The sequence below is a fragment of the Azolla caroliniana genome, unplaced genomic scaffold (genome assembly GCF_043228905.1).
Source record: "Azolla caroliniana isolate FFs.n. ecotype wild unplaced genomic scaffold, voAzoCaro1.0.p SCAF_16, whole genome shotgun sequence".
In the NCBI taxonomy this organism is placed as follows: Eukaryota; Viridiplantae; Streptophyta; class Polypodiopsida; order Salviniales; family Salviniaceae; genus Azolla; species Azolla caroliniana.
In genome coordinates this window covers 14555344-14574039 of record NW_028230451.1, presented here as the reverse complement: position 1 = coordinate 14574039, position 18696 = coordinate 14555344, and the positions used below count along the sequence as shown (strand labels likewise).

At 43.4% G+C, this 18696-nt stretch overlaps 1 protein-coding gene across 1 annotated transcript; it reads left to right on the top strand.

Moving 5' to 3' along the window:
- The first annotated feature begins 7454 nt into the window (after positions 1 to 7454).
- On the top strand, positions 7455 to 9191 carry LOC147854046 (glucan endo-1,3-beta-D-glucosidase-like). The gene has a single exon (XM_087332598.1). The coding sequence runs from the start codon at positions 7470 to 7472 to the stop codon at positions 9174 to 9176; it is 1707 nt and encodes a 568-aa protein (XP_087188724.1). The 5' UTR covers positions 7455 to 7469; the 3' UTR covers positions 9177 to 9191.
- The last annotated feature ends 9505 nt before the right edge of the window (positions 9192 to 18696 follow it).

The following is an 18696-nucleotide window of genomic DNA, read 5'->3' as shown; positions in this document are numbered from 1 at the left end:
GCATGGATGATGCGACCGAATACGAAGGAGAAAGCGTGTTGATCAGAAGAACGCTACAAGAGATTGAGAAATCATCGGATAATAAAGAAAAGAGAGCCAAGATCTGGAAAAAGAAACAACAAGTCCAAAAGTTCTTCCTCAACAATGGATTAATTTGGAGGGAGCCACAAAGATAAAATGGTATACCACTACGGGTAGTTGGCACAAAGGAACAACATAAACAAATAATATTTGAATTTCATGAATCGTATTGGGCTGGACATCAGAGAATGTAAGCAATATTTGCAAAGATCAAGCAAAAATATTAGTGGAAAAATATGTACAAGGACGTAGCAAAGTACATAGAAATCTGGGGGAAATGTCAAATCTACTCCGGAGTTCAACACCAGGATGAACTACATCCGACATTCTAACCGACAATCAACTTCAAATGGATGGTCGACATCATGGCCATGCTCCCCGGGATCGGACAAAAGAAGTACTTGGTGCTAGCTCGGGAGGATCTAGCGAACCAAGTAGAAGGTTGGGCACTACGGAGGAAAACATGTTCTACAGTATGCCAATTTCTCTTGGAAGAAGTGTTCTATAGGTACATGTGTGTAGGACAAGTAATTGTGGATCGAGGATAACTTGAGTCCGATAAAGCTAGGGCTTTCTTCGCTAAACATGGAGTATGGTTGACACTAACCACGACATAGTCAACGGGAACATTGAGTGAGGACATAGTCCAATTGAAAAAGCACTGGCAAAAGCATGCGACAGAAGGATGAAGATCTGGCCGCAAATGCTTCCATATGCTCTATGGGTGGATCGCACAATGCATAGTTCTGTGACCAGTAGTTACATGCCAGGAGAACTTATGACCGGGGAAGCACTAGTAATGCCTACGGAAACCACAATTGAGACATGGACGGTGCTACCATGGAAGGAAGAGATGAGTCGAGAAGAATTGCTAGCGGTTCAGATACGACAACTAGAAGGAAGACTAGAGGACGTTGCGGATGCAGTACGATGACAACAGGAAGTGCGATTCCCGAGCAACCATCGATTCGGAAAAAAGCACTGCCTACGACCACAGAAGATCGAAGAAGAAAATTGGGTGATAGACTACGACAACAATTTGGATCATCAACACTGTTCGATATGGAAATTCGCTTAAAGGTGGTTTCGACCATACGAAGTTCAAAAGGTATTCAACAATGGAACTTACCGATTATGTGAGCTGGATGGAACAGTACAACGAATTCCTATAGTCGGGAAACGGGTGAAGACTTTCAAGAAGCGAAGTGAAAGGGAGCCCTACATAATTTTAGACAACACTGACATAGAGGAACAAGCAAACATGGATCACAAAGATATGGCAAGTGAAGAAAGTGGGTTGGAATTAACAATTAACATAGTAGGAGAAATGGAGGGTACCATAGATGAAAGAGAAAAACAAGCATCGACAACTTCAACACATACTAAATGTTGAGAATCAAACTCAACTTCTCATGAGTGGGAACACACTCTAGGACACTCAAGTGTGTGAACACCCACCTCCTTGTATAGTAACTAGTGTGTCATAGAAGTTAATGTCCTATGACACATATTCTTTAAGTAATTAAGACACGACCTCTTTCCCAAGAAGCGGTTTTAGTAAGAGAAGGTGACTACATAAGTACCTTCTCCCTCTCTTTGTAACTGTTGGTACTTCTTGCTTCCTTTGTAATACGGTTCTCTTTTTTTTCTGTAATAGTGAGCACTCTCTCTCTCTCTCTCCACTGCACAAAATCTATTCGATTGTTTACATGGTATCAGAGCGTGTGGTTGGTTGATCAAAGCCCATCGTCTCTGCGTGTGTTGTGCCCGATTCTGTGTTTGACAAGAATTGACTGATCATTGTAGCAGGCATCTGTACAATTCGCATCAAGAAGAAGAAGAAGAAGAAGAAGCTCAACATGAACAACAAATGGGAAGCGCTTTTCCTACCGAAAAGCTCGACATAAACACTTACTTTGCATCTTGGGAGTACAAGATGCACCAATACCTTGTCAGCCAAGGCTATTGGAGTTATGTCGAAGGGGCAAACGAGAATCAACCCAACCCAACACATGCCGACTACCCAGCTTGGGAGCAAGTGTCGATTCATGTGTTGTACTGCCTTGCATCATGCGTCCATGATCACATGCTCGACCACCTTCGAGAGGCCAAAACGCCGAAGGAGGCGTGGGGGAACCTCAAGAAGATTTTCGCGGCCAACACGACCGCAAGAAAGCTTCAACTTTGTCAAGAGTTGAACGGTATACAATAGAGGGACATGTCAATCGACAACTACACCTTGAAGATCAAGGAGTTGTGCAATGCCCTTGGGTCGATCAATGTAGCATTGACGATGATGAAATGGTGCAGATTTGCCTCGGAGGCTTAGAACCTCGGTTCAAGGCCATCCGGTCGGCTGTCCTCGCGAGGGAGAATCCTCCCTCCTTCTTTGGTCTCCAATCGATGTTGTGGCTTGAGGAGAATCATTTTCGAACAAAAAACAATGTCCAAGAAGGACAAATAATCTATTCGAACTTCGATGGAGGAAGAGGACAAGGTTGAGGAAGAAGAGGCCGATTTGGCCAAGGCCAACACAACCAAGAGCAACCCCGAGAACACAACTTCTATTACCGACAATACGTCTCGAACGCACGAGGCGGAGCATCCGGAAGAAGGGGGAGTAATCAGGTCGGACCCAACCGACAAAACAATCTCTCTTAGTGTGGATACTGTGGTAAATTCGGCCACTATGAGACAGAGTGTCGGAAAAAGAAGAGTGAGTCAGCCTCCACAAGTCGACAACTCACAAACTACGCCTCCAACTCTGACTACGACAATTGTGGTGAAATGTTTGTGATGAGGCACAGAGCGCACTTGATGACAGCCTCAAAGTTAACCAACACCTGCAAACCAGAAGATGTACGGTTTGTCGACTTAGGCGCATCGAACCACATGAAATCCCACGAGGATTGGTTCAAGGAGCTACGAAAGACCAAACGACTTGGCTATGTGGAAACTGGAAATGACACAATTCACCCCATTCAGCATATCAACAATGTCCCATTTGGGGAAGAAGGCAATCAAACATACATCAAGAACGTTCTACATGTTCCTACAATAACAAAGAACTTGGTCTCAGATAGCTAGATAGTCGACCAAGGCATGCAAGTTTGCTTCAACAATGTAGGTTGCTTCATTGAAAAAGAAGGTCGATTTATCACTCGCGGCCGGAGAGAAGGTCTGATGTTCATCCTCGACTCTCACGGGATGAACTCGGCAATGTCTGCCAAGGGCTAGAGAGCCGATGCCAACATAGAGTTGTGGCACAAGAGGATAGGCCACATCAATCTCCAAAAGCTTAAGGGAATGTAATCGAAAGGAGTTGTCACCGGATTCCCGACTTTCACCGAAAAGGAAATTGCAAGCGTATGTGAAGCTTCTCAATTCAGCAAACAACAGCGACAATCGTTCCCAAAGGAGAGGAACACAAGCAAAGGGATCCTAGATGTAATACATTCAGACGTATGGGGACCAGCCTAGATGGCAACATTCAGTGGTTGCCGGTACTACGTAACGTTCATCGACGACTTCTCAAGACATACCTCGATCTACCCTATGCAGCAGAAGAGTGAAGTGTTCGGACATTTCCAAAGGTTCAAAAATGAAGTTGAAAAGGCAACTGGTCGGCATGACCGATGTCTTCGATCGGATGGCGGCAAGGAGTCCTTCTCCGACACCTTTACAACATACCTTCGACAAGAAGGAATTCGGCGGGAGATAACCTACCGACACACACCTCAGCAGAACGGAGTAGCCAAACGCAAGAATCGGCACATACTTGAGTTGGCAAGGGCAATGATGAATAAGAAACATCTGCCAAAGTCATATTGGGCCAAAGCGGCGAATATGGCCGTTTATATGAGGAATTGTTGCACAACATCAGGAGTGCACGAAGTTACCCCCTGTGAAAAGTTCTATGGGAAAAAACCGGATCTATCTCATGTCAAGATATTCGGTTCAATTGCATATGTACATATTCCTGACGACCTACGGCAAAAGCTCGATCTGAAGTCAGAGAAATGTATACTCATAGGGTACTCACTCAAGCAAAAAGGGTATAAATGCTTCAACCCTTCCACCAAGAAGGTACGAGTGAGTAGGGATGTAGTATTCGACGAGTCAACATCCTGGTATACAATCGAATCAACCCCATCCAACACAATCGAAACCGAGTTCAACACAGATGCGGAGGAGGATGCTCGACCGAGGTTCACATCAGAGGAAAGTCCAATCTCAACCAAGTTGAGTGGACCACAAGAGTCTCAAGGTGACCAAAGCATGTCGGCCAAGTTCGAAACAGGACAAAGGAAAGGCCAAAATGCATGAGTATGAAGACCCAGTTGGAAATGAATCGACTCACTTATCCGACAATGAGTTTGGTTGGATGTGCCCATCATAAGGTCACCAGAAGAACCACGTCAATCCACCCGAGAAAAGAACGTAGTCAACCGATTCGGCTACAACAACTGCATGGCATATCATTATGCATTCATGATGAAGGTGTCGAGAGTCCGAGAACCGGAAAACTATTCTGAAGCCATGAAGGACCCTAGATGGGTCAAAGCGATGCATGAGGAGATGCAAACCCTCTCCAAGAACGAGACATGGGGTCTCATCCCTTCTTCAAACCACCAAAAGGAAATTGGATGTCGGTGGATCTTCAAGGTAAAGCACAACGCCCATGACACTGTCCATTGGTACAAAGCCCGGCTTGTGGCAAAGGGGTATGCGCAGACGCAGGATGTTGATTACGAAGAGACCTTTGCCCCGGTGGCAAAGATGACTACAATTCGAATAGTGATCGCGCTTGCAGCAACAAAAGGGTTGCACCTCCACCAAATGGACGTAAAGAACGTCTTTCTACAAGGCGAGTTAGTTGAAGAGGTGTACATGGTGCAACCACCTAGATTCATGTCGACTACACATCTGACTGTTGTCTACCGACTCAAAAGGCCTCTCTACGGCTTGAAGCAGGCACCGAGAGCATGTCATTCGAAGATAACGCAATATCTTTATCAAATTGACTTCAACATGTCCAAGTTTGACAACTCTTTGTTCATCCGAAACGATTGCAGGGGATAGGTATTTATCATCATTTTTGTGGATGTCTTGGTCATAGGAGGAGAGCATTTAGTAGATATTGAGCACATCAAGAAGCTCCTCTCCAGTCGATTTGAAACGATCGATATGAAAGAGCTCCATTACTTTGTAGGAGTAGATCTAATTCAGACCCTAGATGGCATCATGCTTTCTCAAAACCACTATATCCTCAATCTTCTTTACAAGTTTGGGATGACCCAGTGTAAGCCCGTCACTACTCCTCTCGATCGAAATCTAAAGCTAGATGCCGACTCATGCACTAGAGAGTGTGAGCCAACGCACTATCGTCAACTAATTGGAAGCCTCATCTACCTCACATTTACCCGACTTGACCTCAGTTACCTAGTCGGCCTCCTTAGCCAGTACATGCAAACTCCACGAGACATTCATCTCGACTATGCTAAGCGAGTGCTAAGGTATGTGAGTGGAACCATGGATTTTGGCATCCTTTACAAATCGGCCACACCGATACGACACGAAGGTTATACCGATGCCGATTGGGTTGGCTACAGAGCCGACCGACGATCGACATCTAGATTTGTTTTTTCTCTCGGCAATGGCACCATATCGTGGAGTAGTAAGAAACAGCCAACAGTCGCACTGTCGAGCACCGAAGCTGAATACAGGGGCGCGATCGTAGCCGCATGTGAAGTCGTTTGGCTCAAGAGAATCTTGAAGGATCTTGGCGTTCCTATCAAGGATCCAATTCTTCTCTACTGCGACAACATGAGCAGTATCCACCTCGCTCGGAACCCAGTCTTCCATGCTCGGACTAAGCACATCGAGGTGCGCTATCACTTCATCCGAGAGTGTGTTCTGGCCCGGGATGTCGACCTGCAACACATTGGCACAAACTTGCAGACGGCTGACATCTTCACCAAGGCCCTGGGAATCAACAAGTTGCGGCAATTCACAATCGATTTGGGTCTTTCGACCATCATCCAACCGAGCTTGAGGGGGAGTATGGAGCACTAGGAGTATACCATCCATTCAAACTACCCATTCGACGATCCGGCGATCGAAAGTTGTATTTGAAGGGGCGTGTTGAGAATCAAACTCAAATTCCCATGAGTGGGGACATACTCTAGGACACTCAAGTGTGTGAATACCCCACGTCCTTTTATAGTAACTAGTGTGTAATAGAAGTTAATGTCCTATGACACATATTCTTTAAGTAATTAAGACACAACCTCTTTTCCAAGAGGTGGTACTAGTGAGAGAACTTAGAGAGGAGGTGACTACATAAGCACCTTCTCCCTCACTTTGTAATTATTGGTAATTCTTGCTTCCTTTGTAATACAATTTTCTGATTTTTCTATAATAGTGAGCTCTCTCTCGCTACACACACACACACACACAAAATTCTTCCACTACACAGAATCTATCCGATTCTTTACACTAAAGGATGTTCAAGTTCAGAGGGGGTGAGTGTCGTAATGTGCTTCGTCCACTATGTGAAATGCGTACGGAGTACCTGATTAAATAAATATGAAGAAATAGAAGAAAATGTTAAAACATTTGTCACAAGCATAAGGTAAGACTTGAACCTTGTACCTCCATGTTAACAAGCCCAACCCCTTACCATTGTACTAACTCACCATAAATAATTTTATTATCATGGATTTACTATATACAAGATCTTACCCTCATGTATAAATTCTCGAAAATGCTACCCATGCACAACTAGTGTGCATGAATATTATAGTTTAATAAAAAACGTTACTCATGCACAACTCGTGTGCATGAATACTATAGTTAGAAGATGTTACTCATGCACAACTAGTGTGCATGAGTATTAATAGTAGTAGTAGTAGTAGTAGTACTAGTAGTAGTAATGGTTAAACAATATGTTGATTCCCCAACCTTTTCCAACTACAGATAGCCCTGCTGCACCTTCTCATCATCTTTTAGCACCTGCTCTTCGTAAAAAACCGCTGCCCACAAACGCTTTCTGGCAAAACTTTATATTAAACCAAGGATCGGCTCCAGAATACATCCACCCATATCTCATCAAGCCCACCAAAGATGGTGGTGCCCTTTCCATCTCTTACCCCTCTCGGATCGTCCAACCTAACTACATTTATCAAGAGTTTGTCCCGGACCTCACGATCAGAGCAAGCCGTGATAATAAGCATGAAGATCCCACGGTTATATCACGCCTTTTTGATGGCCTCGTTGCTGGTCTTGGATTCATAGGTGCTACTGTCCCCAATCTCATCAGTGATAGTAAGCATGTGGTTTCACACTTTGATGATCTCAGTGTTACTCTTCAATTCCCATCTGCTGCCATGACTGTCCCCTTGGTGAGGGGATGCCCCTACATTACCTTCATTTTCAGCCATTCCTCAATCCCTCAATTCTCCACCATACATGCGGTGCTGCAGCTTCTGCCAAATGAGGATTGCACGAAGCATAGGCTCGTGTTCAACAATGGACAAACATGGCTTATTTATAGCTCCGAGCCGCTTGCATTGTCACAAAATCTTCACGTGACCCGTGCTTTCAAAGGGGTTATAAGAGTGGCATTGCTCCCAAGTAATACTGAATCTGAAGCAATTTTGGACCGATTCAGTTCAGCCTATCCGATCGAGGGACATGCGGCTATGTCTGCTTCGTTTCAGTTAACTTATGAATGGAAGAAACTTGGTTGGGGGGGACTGTTGATGCTTAGCCTTCCCATGCACAGAGATATTATGTCTTCACCATCTTCTGACAAGACACTTCGAGCTCTTGCATACAAGAGTATGGATGGCGATATGCATGGGGTTGTGGGTGATTCTTGGGTGTTGAATGAGATCCCTATATCTGTGGGATGGTATTCATCCAAAGGCATATCTGATCAAGTACACCAGAATACAGTTGCTGAAGTCCTTAGGAAGGAGGTTCATGAATTGACAAAGATAACTACCGACAGTAGCTACTTCTATGGAAAAGCTGTAGCCCGTGCTGCGAGAATGGCCTTAATAGCCGAGGAGGTAGGGGCTCTCGATCTTTTGAAAATGATCAGACATTTTCTTATAGATTCTCTTACGCCATGGATGGATGGAAGGTTTGATGCCAATGCTTTTCTTTATGATGAGAAATGGGGTGGATTGACAAGCCGGAATGGTTCAAGAAACGGTGCGGCAGACTTTGGTTTTGGATTATACAACGATCATCATTACCATTTGGGATATTTCTGCTATGCTGGGGCAGTGTTGACAAAATTAGATCCTAAATGGGGAATGACATACAAGGCCCATCTTTATACAATGGTAGAGGATTACATGACTTTTCATCATCACAATCACAATCACCATGTACATTTACATGGTCATGGTCAACATACTCATCACCATCATACGATGGTTTCTCGAAGTCGAGCGCTTTTCCCAAGGTTTCGGAATTTTGACTTTTGGGTGCTTCATTCATGGGCAGGTGGTTTAACTGAATTTGTCGATGGACGAAACCAAGAGAGTACAAGTGAAGCCGTGAATGCTTACTATTCGGCTGCCCTTCTAGGACTAGCCTTTGGAGATAGTAGCCTAGTCAATGCAGGACTTACACTCGCGGCCCTTGAGATTCGAGCTGCTCGTGCTCTTTGGCATATACCATCAGATAGCACACTCTATGAAGGAAACTTTGTGTCCAGACATCGCATGGTTGGAGTTTTATGGGCTAATAAAAGGGACACTGGCCTTTGGTTTGCACCATCGGAGTGGAGGGAAACACGGCTTGGCATCCAAGTTTTGCCCATCCTTCCCATTACTGAAATTCTCTTTCAGGATATTGGATTTGCAAAGGAGCTTGTTGAGTGGGTACAATCATCACTTAGTAGGCCTGGTGTAGGAGACGGTTGGAAAGGTTTTGTCTATGCTCTGCAAGCACTCTATGCACCGGAAGAAGCCTTGAGAAATGTGAATGCTTTATCAGGACATGATGATGGCAACTCCTTGTCCAACATGTTGTGGTGGATTTATTCGAGATGGCCTTGGGAACAAGGGAAAAAAGAATAAGGGGCATGGGTGTGCTTATGGGTGTTATATTCTCGTTTTGAATCAACAAGACTGTGAAGTGTTTGTATACAACTTACCTATAGCTCGAGTTTGTGCATACTTTCCATGAGCACAAATTTTAGGCGTGTTTGTGCATTATCTTTTTAGTCATACCTAGAGCTTACTAATCTTGATGTGTTGATTTGTTTTTAGAAATCTCATCGAATAGCCCTTAAATTTTGAAAATTAGTGTGCTTCAGGTCACACACCTTATTAGGGTGACTAATATGTGCACGGTCAATTACACCCTTTTGTAATATTATAGAACAGGTTTCTTTCTCGCTCATATTTGATCTCTGAAACTAGAACAAAATCTCTCTTTCTCTTTTTGTCTCTTTCTGCACACACATGTATCTCAGAAACCTTAAATGTAAGATTAAATCTTCATATTTGCACTATATGTGTTGTTGCTTTGGAGTGTAAAGCACAAAATTTGAGACAATTGGTTAGTCATGAAATATTATTATAATAGCATATACCTAAATAATTTTGTGATATATCTTGTCAATCAAGGTAACACCTGCAACGCTTTCTATTTCAAAAAAGAATGCCACTCAATATGCGTAAGTTGATTTCTATTGATATTGTGATATGACATGATATACCCATGAGTCTAGAGCGAATAAAATCTTGTGCATGCAATCCAAAATTTGTAAAACAAATCTAGAGATATTTTGCAATAAAAGTATGTTGAATGTTCATAAGTGTCATAAATGTAGTTTGTTACCCCGTACGAGATGTACGGAGAGTCAATGTGATGAGCGAGGGTCAAATGTTATCATGATGATTGTTGTGTTTGTGTAGGGGGCATAAATGTTATTGTGAGTCGATACGTATGTGAACACATGCACACGTGTGTGCATGTGGATGGATACGAGGAGGTGTGAGTGAGTGTCCAGTATGAATGCTCTAGGGGGCTTACACCCCTTTGTATCTACCCCCTCTGGTACTATTTAACCCCTTATGGGGAATGAATGAATAAATAACCATTTTCTCTCTCTCTCTCTCTCTCTCTCTCTCTCTCTCTCTTTGTCATCTCTCTTCTTCTCTCTCCCCCTCAACGTTGAATCCCCTTGGGAGGGGGGTGGAGCCATTCTAGGCACCACCCCCCACCCCGCAATGCTTCTCAATGCACATGATCTCTCTCGCCATCAATCCCATACTCTCCATCATCATCATAACCACCATGTCTATCTTTATCGATAATCATCATTACCATTAACCCTAACCCTAAAACATACAACATAGTTAAAGAATTTGTATAGTAGATAGGGTCACAAAAATTTAGCAAAGGTTCATTTGTACTTATGAAAATGAGGTAGATAGGGTCAAGAAGTGGAAGTATTGGGTCAATGACATGTTAATGGTGCTTTAGGATGGCAAACTTTTGGAGATAAGTGATTTAACTTATGCGAATATGTTTGTGAGAGATATGGGAAATATGCAGGGTTACAAAAGACATAGTAGACTAACAAAATGAGTGATGATTATACAATGATAAAGCTACAAAGAATATTAATACTTAAGCAACTATGAAGCAAAGTAAACCAACACTAAATATAACATTCTAAGTGTCTTCACATTGTGTCATTTCTGTGTACCTCTGACCTATTAGCTTGCACCTCAGAGCTACTAGTTTGCATGGCTTTGTTTATTAACACTTAATCTCTCTCTCTCTCTCTCTCTCTTACACATAGAGAAGAATGTAAAGGACAAGAAGATATATTATTAAACACCACTTCTTATTATGAAGAGGTTTAACAATATACAAGAATAGGAGATTAGTGCTCTTAACCCTAATCTCTCCTAGCCCTAATTGCTTAAGGGGATAGAAGATGAGCTTTAATACACTAATGGAAGGAGAAAACCCAAGATTGGAGAACTATAAAAGACACCAAAAGGTGGCATTTTATAAGGTAAGTGTTTCCTTTTCACACTAGGTTGCCCATTGGATTAGATTGCTTCCTATTTACTTTGTTCTATCCCCCGTTTCTTATGGTTAGTTGAGCTCATTGTCCTTCTTTGGTGCTCCAATCTCTGCAACCAGTGTGCCAAGTGTCTGATACTTGACATCCCCCTAAGGTGAAAGCACGCTACAGTGTAACAAAAAAGTATTGTTTTTGGCAAAAAAAACATGTCCACTTTTCATAGTATTAGTAATAAAAATTAACAAAAAAACAAATTCGAAAATCTTTTTAGGGAGTGGGGTGGGGGTAGTACAAAGTGCGATAAAGACAAAATGGCTATGGCACTTGTTAGCTAAGCACGTGCAATCCTTGCAAAAACTAAAGGTACGACTTGAGCATTTGATTGTCCTTTGTTTGAACTTGATGATCTTGAAATTGATTGGAAAAAGTGAGCAATCAATTATTTCCAACAAAAACCTTAATCCAACTTCCTTGTTGCTACCAATCGAGATTCAAAACCTCACCAAATCTCGACCATCTCTCTACAAAGATTACGAGAAAAAGAGAAAAAAGGGAAATGTTTGTCTTTGTAGTGACGACAACTCCATCCTCTAGTTCACAAGGGTTGAAGACCCTCCTCCCTACTGAGTACCTGGAATTCGAAGATGGTAGTCACCCAAACCATCGCCCTTATGATTTTCATATCGATTTACAACTTGGGAAAGAGCCACCATGGGGGCCAGTATATAATCTATCACCTTCCGAGCTCAAGGCCCTTCGAGCGTATATAGACGAGCACTTGCCAAATGGATTCATTTGACATTCTAAAAGCCCTGTTGGTGCAACCATTGTCTTCATCAAGAAGAAAGATGGGTCTCTATGAATGGTCGTGGACTATCGAGGTTTAAACGAAATCACAGTTTGAAACACATAGGCGAGCTACCCTTGATATCGAGTTTATTGGAGCGTCTTAGTGGAGACAAACTTTTCATGAAGTTAAACCTTCGAGGCACTTATAACCTTGTTCAGATACTTCTAGGCGATCAATAGAAGACAACATTCTGCACTCAAAATGGAAATTTCAAGTACACAATTATACCTTTTGGTCTCACAAATTCGCCTATTGTTTATCTATGGATCCATTCAATGTTCAGATAATTCTAAGCAGGCAAACACCTCGTTCAATGTGTGATGTTCAATTTTTCTTAGGATTTGCGAATTTTTGTTGCAAATTTATCATGAATTATTCGAACATTGTGATTACACTAAAGAACAAATCGTTCACATGGAGTTCTAGGGTGGCCAAGGCTTTTGAAAACCTAAAGAGAGCCATTCATTTCTGCTATTATTCTACTTCAAGCTGGCCTAGAAAAACCCTTCATCATCGAGGTAGATGCATCTGGTTTTGCATTAGGAAGTACCTTGTCACAGATAGGAGATGATTGGAAGCTACATCTAATTGTTGTCCATTCACATAAATTTGAAGCCACAAAGATCAATTATGAAATTCATGACAAAGAGCTTCTGCCATTATAAACTCGTTCGAACAATGGAGACATCCTTTAGAAGGTTCTCCCTACCAAATCATTGTTTACAATGATCATAAAAACCTCACATACTTTCAAAATGTTAAGAGTCTTGAGTCAACGCCAAGCTCACTGGGTGCAATTTCTGACGCATGTTGACTTTATCATCACATATCGCCCAAGAGTACAACAAGGAATGAAAGATGCTCTATCACGACGATCTTATTTCGCACCATGACTAGGAGAGCCCACATTTTGGGGCCAGATTAGTTATGACTATTAATTATTAATGTCTCCAACGCACCTGAATATTCGAGGTTTCTTCATTCCATCCAAACCAACATCATTTTTGACGAATTTTCTCAAGATGTATTGAAACATATCATTTGAGATCATGCTTCTTCTTCAAGCTCCAAGAATCCTCGTAAAAATTATAGCCAGTTGTAAAGAGTTTCGTATCCGGAAGCTTATGAACAATAGACACATCGGACACCACAAGGCAATTAGTTAAACACAAAGGTTCTACACATAGAGCATGAGCGGGAGAGATAGAGAGAACAAAACATAAAAAAAACAATTCAAAATAATAATCCGTTGTACATAAAATTGTACTCAGATAATAATCTTTCTACAAGCCCTGATAGTGGGCAGACACAAGTACCATCTATTATGAAGGTATACATACATTTTAGCTTACAAGGATTCGAACCCATAACTTCATGGTCTATATGTTAAACCTTTAAGCATTATAATAACATATATGATGTATATTTATAATAATTATATTATTAGTTATTACAAGATATTTAGAGTATTCTAGAACATTCTAGAATATTCCATGATTATCTTAAATATCATGAATATCTAAAGTATTCTAGAACATTCTAGAATACTCCATAAGGACCCATAATATAGGCGTTTATTCATTCATCACAACTCATTCGGTTCAACACTAGTCTTTAGCCCCTTAGCTTACTTATGTAACCCTTGTTCTCTTATAATATAAACTCATTTCCATTTCCAATCTTCGACTACATGAATCTTTCCTACTTCTGTAACCCTTGTTCTCTCTCTAGGTCACAAGTCATGACAGTTTGAACCGAATCTTTCTTTTCTTCCTCTGAATCCAAGAATCCTAGCAAGCTTTCTTCTTTTTCTTCTTTCTTTTTCCCTCTCCTCGAATAACGTTTAAAGACATTATGCTTGCCAAATCACCAAGAACTACACGAATTGGCTCAAACTCTTCGACTACATCACCTGATGCTATAGGGCAGCCATGAATGACTCCTACGGCTACTGGGTTCAAGAGCTTATTCAAGAGGATGTTTTGTGTCAATGCAAACTCATGACCCATTAAACAAGAGTTGGCTCCGAAATCTAGGAGGGCAGAGGCTAGGACTCGATGACATGTAGATGTGCTAAGCTCAACTTGTGAAAAAAAAATCTATTAACTTGATTTGATGAATGGAACCACGATTTCGCCATTTTGTTACGGATTATGTTCATAGTTGTGATACATGTTGCCGATCAAAAAAACTTTGACATCATCCATATGGCTTATTACAACCAATGTCTATTTCTAAGAGCCCATTGAAATCTATTTCATTGGAATTCATTACGGTTCTACCACCTTCCAAGGGTTTTGATTCTATTCTCATGGTAGTAGATCGTTTTACAAAGATGGCACATTTTCTTCCATGCATGAATGCGATTACTAGCCAAGAGACATCTGATTTACTCATATGGTAGGTGTTTCAGCATCATGGTCTTCTTGATGATATTATTAGTGATCAGGATCCCAATTCATCTCAAAAGTTTGGCGGCACATGTTCAACCTCTTACATACTTCTTGCACGCTCTCTTCTGGCTACTATCCAAATACTAATAGGTAGAGTGAGCGCACCAACCAAACAGTAGAGCAATATCTTCGTTGTTTTGTCAACTATCAACAAGATGATTGGGTTGATCTATTACATTTGGCGGAATTTGCTTACAACAACTCAGAACATTCTTCTACTAGATATTCCCCATTTTTTGCGAACATTGGGTATCATCCTCATTGGACGATGCTTGAACATCCCGAACTCCCGACAAAACCCAACTGTTGAAGATTGGCTCACCCGACTCCAAGAAATTTAGTGTTACCCGGCCGGCAAAGACCAGGGTGTGAAAAGGGGAATTGTTATTTAGGAATCTGTTGAAATTACTAGTCTTAATATATAGATTAATATATGAGAAGATGTGGACGGACGGATTGGTATCGGTATGCCGATCCGGATCTGGACCGATCCTGAAAAGGTGCCGGTTGGCACCGTTTTGTACTTTGCACCGGTGATCTATATAAAGGCCCGGTTATAATGTAGTCATGAACGGAGAGTAATATAAACCTTTTGTTTAATCATTGAGTATTGTTCACCGTTCTGCGCTTATTGTATATCTTACGCGTGTTAATGATGTATTGCTAAGTAACCGATTAAGGTCCAATTAAGTGTTGTGTCGTAAGTTACCTCGTTGTAACACCCTTTGGTGAAGTGTCTTAAGTGGACACCTTGTGTTAGGCTGTTGTCTGGCCCTAAGGATTAACACAGTTTTTGGCGACCACGATTCCTGCACAATCGCAGTGAACAACGGTAGGAATGGATGACTAGGCCAATAGACGACCCGGTTACGGAGAGAGCACGAAGACTTGCTGAACGGCGAAGGTGGCGAGAGGCTTTCCAGCAAGTGGCGGAAGAAATCTGATCGGATTGATCATTTTCCAAAGTGATCCGGAAAGTGACGGAGGAGTCGCTCCGTCTGCAACAAAACGCTTACCTGGATGAAGGAAGCAACAAAACGCTTACCCGATCGGATCGATCATTTTCCAAAGTGATCCGGAAAGTGACGGAGGAGTCGCTCCGTCTGCAACAAAACGCTTACCCGGACGAGGAGGACAAAGAAAGACCTCTGACACTGGAAGTCGAGCCGGCAACACCGTAGAAGGACCGACAAAGACCTCCAACACCGAAGGAGGAGGAACAAAGACCCCCCGACGCCGATGGAAGAGTGGGAAAGACCACTGACACCGCCAACCTGCGCACCGACACCAGACGACGACATGTCGTTCCAGTACCCCATGTATAGGGATGACCCGGACACGGAGGCTCATGTTCACGCTTTTCAACAAACATGCGAGGCGAACCATGTGTCACAACGGTTAACCGTAGCCAAAGAGGAACGATCTAAGATAGCCGAATTCGGCGTGACATTGGAAGGACCAGCCGCAAGATGGCACCGGACGCAGGCAAGAAAAGAGATACGGACCGGCACAGGATGTCCGGTACAGGGACAACCCTGACCAGTACGATAGATATGATCGGTACCGGGATTATAATGGATGGTATGAAAGATACAATCGGGACCAATCCCTCGGTTACAACCAACGACGGGAAGCCTACGGCAGACATGATGAGCAGCCCCATCAAGAGTATCGGAACAAAAAGAAACATTATTTCAAGAAAAGGGGTCACCTACGGGAACTGGAAAAGGGCGCCTCAAGCAGCCAACCGGATCAAAGCCCTGCCGTTACCACAGGTCCTCCACCGGGGACAGGAAACAACGTTGAATCCAACACTACCCGGAAAGCAGATTGCAACTATTGCCGACAAGAAGGACATTATAGTAATCAATGCCCGGCAAAGAGCTATGATAAACGACCGGTGGTGAACATGGTAGTCGCCGAAGTTGCAGACCTACAGCAGGTAACCACAAGATCGAAGGGTAAGGCAACGGAATGGGAGGCGCAAGAGGCCATCCGCAAGCAGGCAATGGAATGGGTAAAAAAGGAAAATGCGTGAAACCTGGCAGAGCTTGCGCAGCAAAAGGAAAATACCAAAGAGCTCGCCGGTGGAAGTCAGCCCGAAAATGCAACATGGTAGGCACTACAGGAATGCCAAATCACGCTGCCATTAGGACGGCTCCTGCAGCTAGTGCCCAGATTCACAGAAGGACTCAAGACAGGCATGACGGCAGGAGAAACACCACCGGCTCCAACATTCTTCTCAAATCTGGAGGAGGGACCGGCGATAGTAGACACAAACAGTCCGGCAATCACAGCCATCGTGAAGGGAAAGGAGTTACCCTGAACAGTAATAGATGGAGGATCCGGCGTCAATGTGATTAGCCTCCGAACGTGCAAAACCTTGGGAATCCAAGAGTGGGAACCATGCCCGTTCTGACTGCGGATGGCGGATACAAGCTCAGTGCGACCGACCGTCTTGATATGAGATTTGGAAGTAACGATCGGCGGCCACACATTTCGCATTTTGGCAGTAGTGCTACAACTACCGGGACAAGGAGCTTACCCACTATTGTTGGGGCGGCCGTGATTGAAAACGGCACACATTAAACAAAACTGGAGGAAGAATATAATCACCTTCCGGCGGGGAAAAGCAAAAGTACGGGTACCGACACAACCACGGATGGGTACCGGGAAGGAATTGACACCCCTATATGCCGAATGCTTCAATATGCTGGATGGATTAGCAGACGAAGAGGTAGATCAATACTTGCAGGATAATTCAAAAATCGTACCTCTGTTCGAAATCGACGTAGCCGAAGCCGTATCACCATACATACTGCCACCGGATGGAGCCGACGAGGAACCAAATAAAGAAGTGATCCGGGAGCTACGGCAAGCACAGGAGGCGCTAGAAAGAGAAATGGCCGTCTCGTAACGGGTTAAAGCATCCCAAGTAGAGGAGGTAAATCTAGGAACTACGGAAGAGGCGAGACGGGTGCACATCACCAAGGAAATGACTCCGGAGAACAAAACGACGATGATTACACTTCTCAAGGAATTTCGGGACCTGTTTGCCTGGTCTTACGAGGATATGCGAGGGCTCGATCCTCAGCTATATCAGCATCAGATACATTTGAGCAAAGACGCCAAACCGGTAGCACAGCGGTAGTACCGGATGAATCCAAATTACGCCGCCAAAGTCAAGGAGGAAATCGCCAAGTTGCTGAGGGTTGGCTTTATCCGCCTAGTAAAGAAATCTACATGGCTGAGCCCGATAGTAGTCGTACCAAAGAAAAACGACAAAATTAGAGTTTGTGTCGACTACCATAAACTTAATGCGGCGACGATAACAGATGCATTCCCACTCCCATTTACGGATGGAGTTTTGGACGCAGTCGCCGGCCATGAGGTATACAGTTTCTCAGACGGATTCAGCGGATACAACCAGATCCGGATGCACCCCGATGACCAGGAGAAAACGGCTTTCATCACCGAATGGGGAGTGTTTGTTGTCGTAGTGATGATGTTCGGACTAAAAATGGCGCCGGCAACGTTCCAGAGGATCATCATGGAAATATTCGGAGAATTTATACGGGCATTTATGTAGGTGTTTCTGGATGACTTCACCGTCTATAGTCGGGACGGAGATCACTTTCAGCACCTCCGACTGTGTTTAGAGAAATGTCAGGCATACCGTCTAAGCTTGAATCCGGCAAAGTGTGTATTCGGAGTGTCAAGCGGGGTGCTATTAGGACACATTGTGAGCAAGGAAGGAATTGTCGTGGACCCGGACAAAGTAAAAGCAATCTTGGAGGCACCGGCACCAACAACGGCCAAAGCATTAAGTCGTTTCTTAGGCCAAATCCGGTGGCATATCCGAATGCTCCAGTATCTGGCATACCTGGCTACACCACTGCATGCTGTGGTACACAGAACACCGTTCCAGTGGACGGACATCGAAGACAAGGCGTACCGGGCACTCAAAGTACTATTGTCGCAAGCGCCAGTAGTGCACCCCCCGGATTGGGCTAAGGAGTTTCATATGTTTGTGGATGCGTCCGACATTGCAATCTGAAGTGCGCTGATGCAACTTACGGAGCCAAGGTGGTACCGGCCCGTATATTACGCAAGCCGAACGAAATTATTCCACCACAGAAAGGGAAGCTTTGGGCATGATCTACAACGTGACAAAATTCAGATATTATTTGTTGGGAAGGAAATTTTCCTTTCACGTAGATCATTCGACACTCCTCTATTTAGTTTCCAAA